This window comes from Sinocyclocheilus rhinocerous, unplaced genomic scaffold (genome assembly GCF_001515625.1).
Source record: "Sinocyclocheilus rhinocerous isolate Xijiao unplaced genomic scaffold, SAMN03320098_v1.1 scaffold1654, whole genome shotgun sequence".
Classification (NCBI taxonomy): Eukaryota; Metazoa; Chordata; class Actinopteri; order Cypriniformes; family Cyprinidae; genus Sinocyclocheilus; species Sinocyclocheilus rhinocerous.
The window spans coordinates 530,756-542,455 of record NW_015639533.1 but is presented as its reverse complement, the minus strand read 5'-3'; the positions used below and the strand labels follow the sequence as shown (position 1 = coordinate 542,455).

Sequence of the window (11,700 nt, the reverse complement as noted above, 5' to 3'; positions counted from 1 at the left end):
AGTGGGTCAGACAACAGTTTTCACAGGTGTTTTAGGGGAGAAAAGCACAAGCCCACACTCCAGTAATGCTCGCCATCAAGAGGCTTTTATTCAATCCCATATCCAAACACAGCACTCATCCAAAAAACATTGGTAAATAGAGATGGTACTGAGAACATTTATCTTTCTTCATGAAATATTCAGACTTCAATTGCCTCATTAAAAAATAATTACAGTTGCCTGCTTTGCCAAACTTGAAAAGCTTCCACTTTGAGGAAGAAGATTTGAAGAGTAAAGGCTGATGTTGTGAAACTTTCAATTAGGCAGTATCACAACAGCGAGCTGTTGCATTCAATACCTCAATACACTTTGATATTCAATACTTTATATGAATTTTATTAGCAAAATTCTGAATCAAAGGATTGGCTTGGAATTTGAGTGTGAATTTGAACTGAATTGGCTTGCTGGGAAGTCGAATTGGAATACCATTAAAAGGAATTGACTGAATAGAGTGCATCAGTGGCCAGACATTTCCATTTTGTTTCCAGTTATTTTTCCCATAGGCGGTTTTTGTTAAACAGTTTTAAGCAATGAGCTAAACCAACCAGCTATGAGGTGAATCGCAGCACTGCATACTTTGATTTGAAACAAAAAAATATTTTGAAAATCTGTCAAAAACACAAAGGTGCAAGTAATGGCTTCATGAGGAGAAGAACAACAATCTGATGAAGCAGTCTAATGAATAGATTCATATAAAAATATTGATTTAAACATGCTGATTCTCTGATTGGTCAGATTTCTTTGCAGAAAGATGCTGTTGAACACAATTATTTAAGTTGAAAAGGCTTAAAAAAAAAGCATATACCATTGATTAACAACCTGTTGTTATAAGTTATCATTAAAAATGAATTCCCTGTGGGAAAATAATTAATGGTATTTTTACTTCTGGAACCCAACAGTTGCACCATTGTAATTCAAAGAAAGTCCTCACAGGTAATGCATTCTGGGAAATAAAGTGTGTTCCCTCCCTGTTCACAAAAATGATGATGAAATGTATAAACAAAATTGTTATAGTTGGCATTTGAACTTCAAGTTTTAAAAAATGAGAGTGCTATCATAAGGCATTCTCAATTCAGTTCTGCCGCACAACTCTGGGTTTGATGTGTGCGAATGTGAAACTTATATAGAGTTCAATAAACAAGAAGTTATTACTGAATCATTTGCATTTCAGACAAAATTGGGCAATTAGTTTGTATACTCCACTCTGCTTCCACTCTCGGTGAATGGGAATAATGTAAACAGTGAAATCTCCCAGTGCTATTGGACTAAACATCAGCACTTTTGAAATACTGTGCTGCCAATCAAATTAGAGGAACCATAACTGTTCTCTAATGTGCAGTTTAGTCATGCAAATATTGTTTTTGCTGCATATTTGAATTGAAATTCTCTGTTTTCTTTATGGATTCTTCTCACTTAGGCCCAGATGTTGGATTAAGTTCTGTTAGTGTGATACAACGTCCTCTGCTGTGTCATCGCAGGTGACTTATTTGGCTCGAGGATGAGTGTCCTCGTATACTTTTCACACCTGACATAAAAGTCTGGGACTGAGCCACTGCAGAACAGGTCATCACATCGATTTTAGCTCGAGTCCTCAGCCCAGCTCGGCATTAGCAGCCATGAGAGGGGATGACCGTTCACCTCTCCGCAGAGTGACACCGGAGCAAATGGATGCCAGTGGAAGAGATACAGAAAACACTACAGCCCGAGGGCTCTCAGACCTTTGGCACCGTGAATCATGTTCAGCCTCCACGCCACCATCGCCCCAGATGGAGTGAAAATTATGCATCATGCCAGGTTGCTTTTGGACTACTCGGCTCAGAAAGCCTTACAAAGAGTGTTATTTTTGTCCATCGCACTCAGGGACTGCAAATCTCTGTGAATGTTTTGGTGCGGAAAGGCTGGTTGAGTAGAACCAACTGAAGCATAAAGTGCTGGTAGGTTTCTTCCATTGCTTTGTGTGTTTCGTCATATTGATTCAAAATCAGCTCATGACACTTAAGTTGTGTGACACGTGTTGTTGTGGAAAGCCACACACAGACTTACTTCATGGAGCTGACGGTCCTTAAACAGGCAGCTGCAGCTTTCCGATGACACCCAGGCAGCTGCAACAATCTCATCAGCTTTTGAAGACATCTGCCACCTTATCTGATAGAAACTCAATTTATGATTTTTTTTTTGTCTCCTTCCTCCCTTCATCTCTTTTGCTCTCACTTGGATTTTTTTTCTTCCGCATCTTGATATATATTTCCCGTTATTGTTTATCCAGGTCCTGTGCTGTCAGAGAGACAAGGACTGTAAAGACAAGGACTGTAAAGAATCTTATCTTCCCTAAAGCTGACAGCTGTTGGAGGGGCTCAATAGGGGGGAAAGCCTTTGAAGTGTGTTCAGTTACTCCACACATCAGATCCAGCCTCCATCATGCCTCATCATCTAGAAACAAGGCTCACACGAAACTCGCTGAACGGAGAGCCCCACCCCGCGCACCCGCTCTTACGCTGTCTTTCAACTCCTTCACATCTTCACTGTCTCCGTTTTTTTTGCTCTGTGCCGCGATCCATTTTGTTTTTATATTTTTCAGGAGTCTCTTTTGCAGGCCTCAAATATCGATCAGCCTTTCTCAATCGATCACTGTTTCAGCACACATAAACGTGCAGTCTCTTTCTGTAGCTGCCATTCTCGTAATCCCCCCGCAGAGGAGCAGAGCTGTACGGATTCCTCTGCTAATCGTCTGCCGAACGAATTAGTCAGTTAGTGAGTTCAACTAGGTTATCTAGATTTTCTTGTTTGTTTGTTTTTTTTGGCAAGGGGATGAGCAAGGATTCACAACTTCTCAGAGGGGATGTTTAGCATGCTGAGAGTGCCTTATGCTTTAATGTGCTGTCAAAAGGCCTGTCAAAAAGCTTATGCAACAAATCTATTAACTTGAACAATAACTTTCAGGGCAGTTACTGTCGGAATTCAGATCATCTGCTGTTCATCTGCTGTATTTGTGCTATTATGCATAAGCTGTAGGTCTTCTTTTTTTTTGTATGAATGTTGATGGTTTTGTTCAAGGTTGTGTTTAGTCTGTATTATCTGTCAATACTTGCAATTTTCAGATTCAGACTGCTCTGTTTGTAATAGAGATACACAGTTTATCACAACCATATCAATTAATAACTGATAATTACATTTGCATTGCATTTGCTGTCATCTAATGCTCACTTAATCTCAAAAAACAATAATTATTTAATGGCATATAATAACTTGGATTACATAATTGGATTACATCCAATAAAGTAATCTAACAAATCTCAAAACAAATATCCATTTATCAGATTTTTTTTTATTGTTAATCCATATACACTGCTGTTCAAGAGTTTGGTTTTCTTATTTTATTTATTTTTTAAATTCATACATTTATTCAAATTTATTCTAATTCAAATGTCTAATTTATTTATTCAAAACCATAAATACATTTATGATGTTACAGAAAATTTCTGTTTTCAATAAATGCTTTTGAAATTTACATTCATCAAAGAATCCTGAAATTTGGAATACAGTATTTAGCAGCACAGCTGTTTTCAAGATAGATACTAACAAGAAATGTTTCTTGATCACCAAATCAGCATATTAGAATTATTTTGGAAGGATCACGTGACACTGAAGACTGGAGTAATGGCTGCTGAAAATTCAATAAAATAAAATTCAATAAAAATTTTACCACATTAATTAAAAAACATCACATTTTAAGATATATTAAAATATACCACATTAAAAATGTAATGACATTTCAATATATACTGTTTTTACTAAAGTAGATGAAGCCTGAAGTAGATGCAGCCTTAGTTTTTTTTTTTTTGTTAAATATGTTACCGACCCCAAAATTTGAGTGTTAGTGTACACATGCAGATGGATATTTATGGATGTTGTGTGTCTAATATCAAAAAAGAATCTTCCTTGCTTATCTGTACATTCATTCATCCTGGAAACCAATATATTAATGCTATTACTTTTCACTTCCACACTCTTTACTACAACATCAAATCACAACTAGATCATGTAGACAGCTCCACTGACTTTAATAATTAATTTGTTTTAAATTATGAAAATATGTCTTTTTTGCACATCCGTATAGAGCTCATATGTCAAAGCATGGCACGAGGTGCTGAGGCACAGTGGTAGTTGTGGTAGCCCATGAGCCCATTAAAAGTATTCAGGGGCAGTTTGTAATCAGCCGCTGGCGTGGAGGACAGCCATTTGTCTTTAAGCACCCTCAGACTGTGGCACTTCATCCTCTCTCGCTTTCTCTTTCTCTCTCTCTTTCTGAAAGCCACTCTTCATCATCTTAACTTAGGCTCAGACGGATGGAGTTTCAGGAAGTGCGGGCAGACAACATGCTTCTCTGCCCCTCATTGGCTGAATATAGAGCCTAGCATCTGGGAGACGGAGACAAAAGATGGCAGCACGCTGTGCTCCCAAATGCGCTTAATTGTTTTCCCTCGCTTTGTTGTTGTCTGATTACAAAGGTGCGTCTCGGTATATTTAACGCAAGTTTTATTTGGAAAGATGAATAGATGAGCATACTCTTCTAAATACGGTGATGAATAGATGAGCATACTCTTCTAAATACGGTTTCAAAAAGTTGAAACTCTTGTGTTCCTTTTTTGTCATGTTTATTTGAGAAAGCCTCTGCGTCTGTGAAGCAAGAGATTCATATTGTCTATTTATTTTACGTGATTCCAGAGGAAAAAAAATACAAGAAATACATTCTTGTCTGTCGAGACTCTGACGAGAAGTGCCGCAGAATTGTTTTCCCTCCCCAAGCATTATTTTTTAGGAGAATATGAAAGTGAGCCATGCTTGCTTGAGTGGATTTTTTTATGTAATACATAACCAGATATCTGTACGCTGCTCTCAGTTATCAGTCCAGTACTATACATAATACACAAGGATTACTGTCCATTGCCTACGGCTTAGACAGCGTGCCTCTTCGCAACAGCTGCTTGTTGCGCACGCGTGTGTGAGCGTGTATGTGTGTGTTTAGGTGTGCTGAAGTGTGGAAAATGAGTAGGCTGAATCCTGCTACTTCTAGCCTACTGCATATAATCAGCCGGAGGGCTTTTAACAGAAGCGTGCCATTAGCACAGGACCAGCTTCTTCACAAGCTAATAAAGACCCAAATGGATTACGACCGTTAAATCAGTCTGATTTACTCTGGTCGCTGTTTTTCCACCGGATGACTCTGTAGTTGTGTGTGTGTGAGCATTTCTGGCCTTTTTCCAGTGCAGGTACCAAACTTCTCCCTCTCTCTGAGAACATCTGATGCATTTATGTCTGCTAGCGCCTGAATTTGTACTGTGAATGCCGCAGAGCGCGTACTTGAGAGGACACAGACATTGTAAATCTGAGCTGCCTTCCCCAAACACCCGCTGCTTACCATGGTATCTGTGAGGAGAGGCCCAGCGGATGAATGCTTAAAATGACAGGTTATGTGAAAAGGTGTGTTTTTTTGTTTGTTTTTGCTGTAAATATGTAGATCTGAATATTGGAATAAGTGAATAAACAGAACTACAAAGTAGTCAAGTGCTGTTCAATAATAGAAAAAAATCTAAACTATTAATAAAATAAACAAGCAAGTAGTGAAATAAATATGTAATCGCAAGAACTATTTATTCATTCGTTTATTTATATTAATAAATAGAAATAATAAGTAGTCATAAGTTATTAAAAAAAAAAACATTACAACATCAATGCCAAGGGCCCCCCCCCCAAAAAAACCCCCCACAATATTAATAAACTATTTATTTAATTACTTTAAAAATATAAAGTAATAACAATAGTTAACTTTACAACATCCATGTTAAGGCCAAAAAATAAAAAGGCCCAATTTTGTTCATAGCTCAAAGAATAGTTCAAAAGTGAAATAGATCAACAGACAATATGTGAAAGCAGTCATAAGTAGCACGGGTATATTTGTAGCAATAGCCAACAATACATTGTATGGGTCAAAATTATCGATTTTTTTTTTTATGCCAAAAATCATTAGGATATTAAGTAAACATCATGTTCCATGAAGATATTTTGTAAATTTCCTACTGTAAACATATCAAAACTTAATTTTTGATTAGTTTTGATTAGTAATATGCATTGCTAAGGACTTAATTTGGACAACTTTACAGGCAGTTTTCTCAATATTTAGATTTTTTTGCACCCTCAGATTCCAGATTTTCAAATAGTTGTATCTCGGCCAAATATTGTCCTATCCTCCTAACAAACCATACATCAATGGAAAGTTTATTTATTAACTTAATTCCAAAAAAGTGACCCTTATGACTGGTTTTGTGGTCCAGATCACATATGATCTATAACTGAAAGAATACCTACCAGTTAACATTATGGAAAATGTCCTGTTGTTATATAATTCCATGGTCTAACAATACAAAGCTAGTTTGACTGTTGCTATAAAAACCAGTTTGAAACAAGTTATTGGGTTTGGTTGTGCTATGTTTGAACTAGAACTGCAGAATGGATTGTTTTTTTAGCTTATTTTAAAGAAATAATGTTGCATCCTGGCATTACTTGAAAGTGTAAGGTAGTACAAAATACATTTCACACAGTAAAATAGTATAAAATAGGTTTATCACACATGAGATGCATGTCTCTTTTCTCACCTGCATTGGCATGTGCATTTCTCAACTCCTCGCACGGATTCTTTCCCATAATGTACGAATTCAATTACAGCCTCTATTTTAAATTCAATTTCACGTCACAGCTGAAGTTCCCACATTAGCCACATCACACTTAATTAGGTTTCCTCACTTTGTGAAATGCCGATTAGCATCAAGTATTACTTTCTGGCTGCCAGCTCAGTCTGAGTTACACGTCGAGTTACAGCATGAATCAAACAATCGCTCTTTAGTTTGCAGCTAATTTCTTTTTCATGCGCAATATTTCCCCTGTACTCATCCAGCATTGTGAGTAATAGAGGGCCGGTTATGTAAGGAGGAGGCAGTGTTGTGTGCAAAATGAACAGGTGGCTCAAGCTCCTCAGCACAGACTTTTTCTCGTGCCACCTCCCTACAATGTGTGCCTTTGGCCTCCTCTTCCTAAAAAGGCAAAGTTCCAGTTGGTCTGGAAACAATTAGAAAAGGTTCTAGACCGCCAAGGAATCTTTGTCACAATGTCAGCAAATTAAGTGGCTTCATTTTCTCTCACTTTCCCATCTTTTGTTTCAACAGGCAATCCATCCAAGTCAACCCACAGGCCAAAACAGCAACATTCCCAGCAGCAGCCTCACAAGGGAGCGAAGGCCGGCGCGAACGTCCGCTGTGGACCAGCACAGTCGGCCTTGTGAAGAGAGGGCTTGCAGCAATGGTGGAGTAGGATTGAGGGAGCCGCTACGGAGAGCTGAAGGTGGGCAGTCCATGTCTGAGGTATCCGGGCCCCGCAAGACGGAGCACCCGGGGCTGTCTCAGATCCCTCGCGCCGTGGCCGGCAGCAGCGTGAGCCTCCCAAGCAAGGCCAGTCCCTCACGCAGCCTGTCCTCGGACAGCGAACGGGGGCCGCGGAGCGAGCGAGGCCCTATTCCCAGGCTTCAGTCCTCCTTTACCAGCCGTCTGGGTCAACCGCCCCGTGGGCCTCTGTCTTTACACATGTACAGCCGAAAGAACGTCTTCCTACAGCACTCACTCCATACAGCCGAACTGCAGGCTCTCGCTCAGCAGGACGGTTGAAAACACACACACCGAACACTGACACATGCCTCAGATGGATACGAGTTCCTCAGTGACCGCGAGTACCTTCAGACCCACGTGTGTTACATTCAAGGCTAATTTTCCTCTCAAGCCTCAACCGAACACAGAGACTCTTCTTATCCTTCGTGGAGTTAAAGTAATCATCTATATTAAGTGTCAAAACCAATGCGTCATCTGCACTTCATATATACGTATATGCTGCTCCGATAAGTACTTTAGATTGACGGTCCATTAAGGTGAGAGATTCACTCACTACACTATCACATTGTACAGTTCAGCTGAAATGCTAGAGGATGTCGACAGTTTGCGTTCCATTATATCATTAAAAGAAATACAGGGTCCAACATTAGCACTTGCCAAGACTCCAATTCAAGTAAAAAAATTGGTTTTGGCAAGTTTATTTAACCGTTTGCCCATTAACTCTATTAGGAACTGTAACATTACGTGGTTTATATTGAATTGTATAAATGATAATCTGACCTTCGCTGCTGCAAGTTATCAATTAATTTTCAGACATAAGAACGGTCTATTAAAACCAAAAGTTTCTTGTGTTTCTCCAGATCTCCATTTGGTGACAAATTACTGTTCAATTGTTTGGGGTCAGGAACATTTTTTCAATGTTTCTGGTTGCTTATGTTCACCAAGGCTTTTTTATATAATTAAGAGTATGATAAATAGTAATATTTTAAAATATTATAATTTAAAAAGCTATAATATAATTTAAAATGTAATTTATTCCTGTGATGGCAAAACTGAATTTTCAGCAGCCATTACTCCAGGTTTCAGTGCCACATGGTCCTTCAAAAATCTAAAAAAACTAAAATTATAATATGCTGATTTGCTGCCCTAGTAACATTTATTCTTATTTTCAAGGTTCAAAACTGTTGTGCTGTCAAATATTTTTTGTGGAAACCGTGGTGTTTTTTTTTTCTGGATTTTTTTTTCATGAATTGAAAATTCGGAAGAACAACATTTATTTGAATTAGAAATCCTTTGTAATATTATAAATGTGTGTACTGTCACTTTTGAATAGATCAACTGAATGCATCCTTGCTGAATAAAAATAATCTCTTTTAAAAAACATACTGTCCCCAAACATTTGAATGGTATATATGTGATGTATTTGATAATGTTACTCATATTAAGCCAAAATTATGTTTTTGTGGAATATGTGAAGAACTGGCACATGCGACTGAGGGGAAAAAAAAAAAGACTAATTTTGTACTGGTCATAAAAATACAGCTTCAAGACGAGTACCCAACATTTTTGGCTGGTTTCTCAATTCAACAAAAACTTTTTTTGCCATAAAGTTAATTTTGGACCCTGTAGAACCTTTATTAAAGTTTTCAAAACCGTTTTAACGCTAAGTCTTAGTCTAGACTCACAACTATAGACTTGCTTATTCGATTAAGCCCAATCAGTAAAAATTTTTATAATAGTATGTCACACAAATAGTCTTGCACGTTGTTTTGCACCAGGAAACATGACACTGAAGAACCATGCAAATATTGCCAAATCAATCCTCAGTCGAAGAGAGGGCATTGAAACTCTTGCTGCCGATAAGAATTACCCACGTGTTGTCAGACCCCTTTTAGGGAGTTTAACACTCATTAGCCTCTTCTAACTGCAAGCTACCCTTTCTCTTTTTTCATTTTTCTTTTGCTGCAAACAAAAATAAAAGATTTTTCGCACTGAATCTAAGCTAAAATAAGTTTGACAGCCCTTGTGGAAGGACTCAGTGAGAGCCTCGAGTCGTAAACACTTAGACAGACCTCAAGGCAGCTGAACTTCAAGAAAGAAATGCCCTTAATTAATCAAAGAAGTAGAACCCTCTTTGCAGAGAAATACATTATTACATTTGACATAGGTGAGGCTTTGAATTTTCATTAAAAATAGATGGCAAATAAATTTAATTAAACATGTCAGTAACTTCAGTAAGTTTAAAACTGCCATAGACAGCCTCATACAATGCACACTCTTAAGACGGCGGCTGAAACGAGGAATGGCCTCATTTGGGCAGCGTTGGGAGAACGTTGGTGTAACGTTGGGACAGTGCTGACCCGGCTTTGCGGATCAGGAGCTCAAGCAAGGACGCATGGAGGAGAAGGAAACCCTGAAGAAACACAGTCCCATCCATCCAGCAGGTCTGCTCCCTGAGGTCCAGTGCTCCAATTTCAGCAATCTGTTGGGAGCACCATCGCTTCCTCTCTCTCTATCTCCTTCTCCCTCCCAGACCTACTTCCAGCTCTCTGTGTGATCAGGCTCAGGGAGAGAAAGGCTTTAGCGCGGTCTCACCACTACATGCTCCGATACTGAAATCACACTCCCTAAACTGGAACGTGTTTGTCTTGTTACGGGTCCAAATCAAAATTTGTTAGGAGTCCAAAATTAACATTTGGTCATCAAATGTTAAATATGAGTAAAATTGGCTTTGATATGTACAGTAAATAAAATGATTGGGAACTGGTTATTAAGGTCGGGCTTCCAAAATCAAAATTCTAATAAAAAAGTATATAATCATTATAATCGAATAAACATTTAGGGCCAGATTTACTAAACCAGGCAAATTAGCGCGAGAGCGCAATTCCAAAACAGCGCCAAAGGGTGTGGATATTTCTGAGGGTGATTTACTGACAACGCGCAAATGAAAGCAAACAGACACAATATCTCATTTACATATCGACCAACGCAATATACCAAGCGCACACGTTAGTAAATCAGTTAGTTACTCTCCTCCCATAAATTTTGCATCTGAAAGAGAAACTCCTACAAGTGCATATTCAATAAGATCAGGTGTCCACGCTTTTTCAGTCTTTAGTAAATCCTGACAGTACTATTTTACTATTCTTACATTACTGTTGATTTAATTAATGCTATTATTAATATTTTTAAAGGGTTAGTTCACCCCAAAATTAAAATTCTTTTGTTTTCTTTGCGCACAAAAAGTATTCTCGTAGCTTCGCAAAAAAAAAAAAACATTTTTACCGATGTCCTTGCTACGTTTCTGTCTGGGAACATTTCAGTTGCGTTGCTGTCTATGCAGGGTCTGAGAGCTCTCAGATTCAATCAAAAATATCTTAATTTGTATTCCGAAGATCTGAAGATTGAGGTCTTATGGGTTTTGAACGACATGAGGGTGAGTAATTAATGACAGAATTTTCATTTTGGGGTGAACTAACCCTTTAAAGTATACTTTGCAAATTGTTTTATACATACAAAAATAATATACAACTTTTTTATAAAAAGAAAAAAAGCTCTATAAAACCATGGTCAGATTTATTGACCATGGCCTTATTGACCATTTTTAATCTTTCTTTTTCCATTTTTAAATCTGTTTAATTCATGCATCCATCATGTGCAAGGCAAACAGTTCATTTTGGACCCTGCTTACGGTATTTCAGAATGACCTCAGGAGAGCAGACTGCTGTTAGTCAGCCAATTTGAGACAATTCAGCCCTCGATAACTGCGGTCAGCAGTACTGTTTAAATTCTGTGTGGGTGCCAGTTTGTGACTGGTGAATGTTAAATGCGTGTTCCCAGAGGCAGGAATTGTCCTCGTTCCTTCCTGAGCCTCCCTTGTGTCTTTGACACATGATTTTAAACCACACGTTTGAGCCATGACGCTTGAAGGACGGACATTTAAACAGACTTGAATATGCGGGATCTTGAGTAGAATCCGTGCAAGAGCGGGAACTCATGGATCTCGAGTGACTCAAATCATTAACATGACTATATGTGCCATCACATTTCTGACTTCAGAATTCTTTATCGTTGAATAGATATTTATTTGGCCTTATTTATTATGTAATATTGTAAAACGACTAACAACTTAGGCTTTTATTTGTTTGTCTGTATCAATGCATATAAAATTGTCTTCATTGCAGATGCTGTTGCTATGCTGAAATCATCTCTTACATAATTTTGA

General features: G+C 38.2%; 1 protein-coding gene across 6 annotated transcripts in view; it reads left to right on the top strand.

Moving 5' to 3' along the window:
* Nucleotides 1-8,425, top strand: part of LOC107751435 (serine-rich coiled-coil domain-containing protein 1-like) — a 72,329-nt gene extending 63,904 nt beyond the window's left edge. For 2 of the 6 annotated variants that reach the window (XM_016567167.1, XM_016567165.1), the window contains one exon: nt 7,260-8,425. In XM_016567167.1, coding sequence (XP_016422653.1) covers nt 7,260-7,754 — 495 coding nt within the window. In that variant the 3' untranslated portion in view covers nt 7,755-8,425. Of the gene's footprint in view, nt 1-7,256 lie in introns of all 6 variants that reach the window. The other 4 variants (XM_016567166.1, XM_016567164.1, XM_016567168.1 and 1 more) reach the window with 3 other exon arrangements.
* The last annotated feature ends 3,275 nt before the right edge of the window (nt 8,426-11,700 follow it).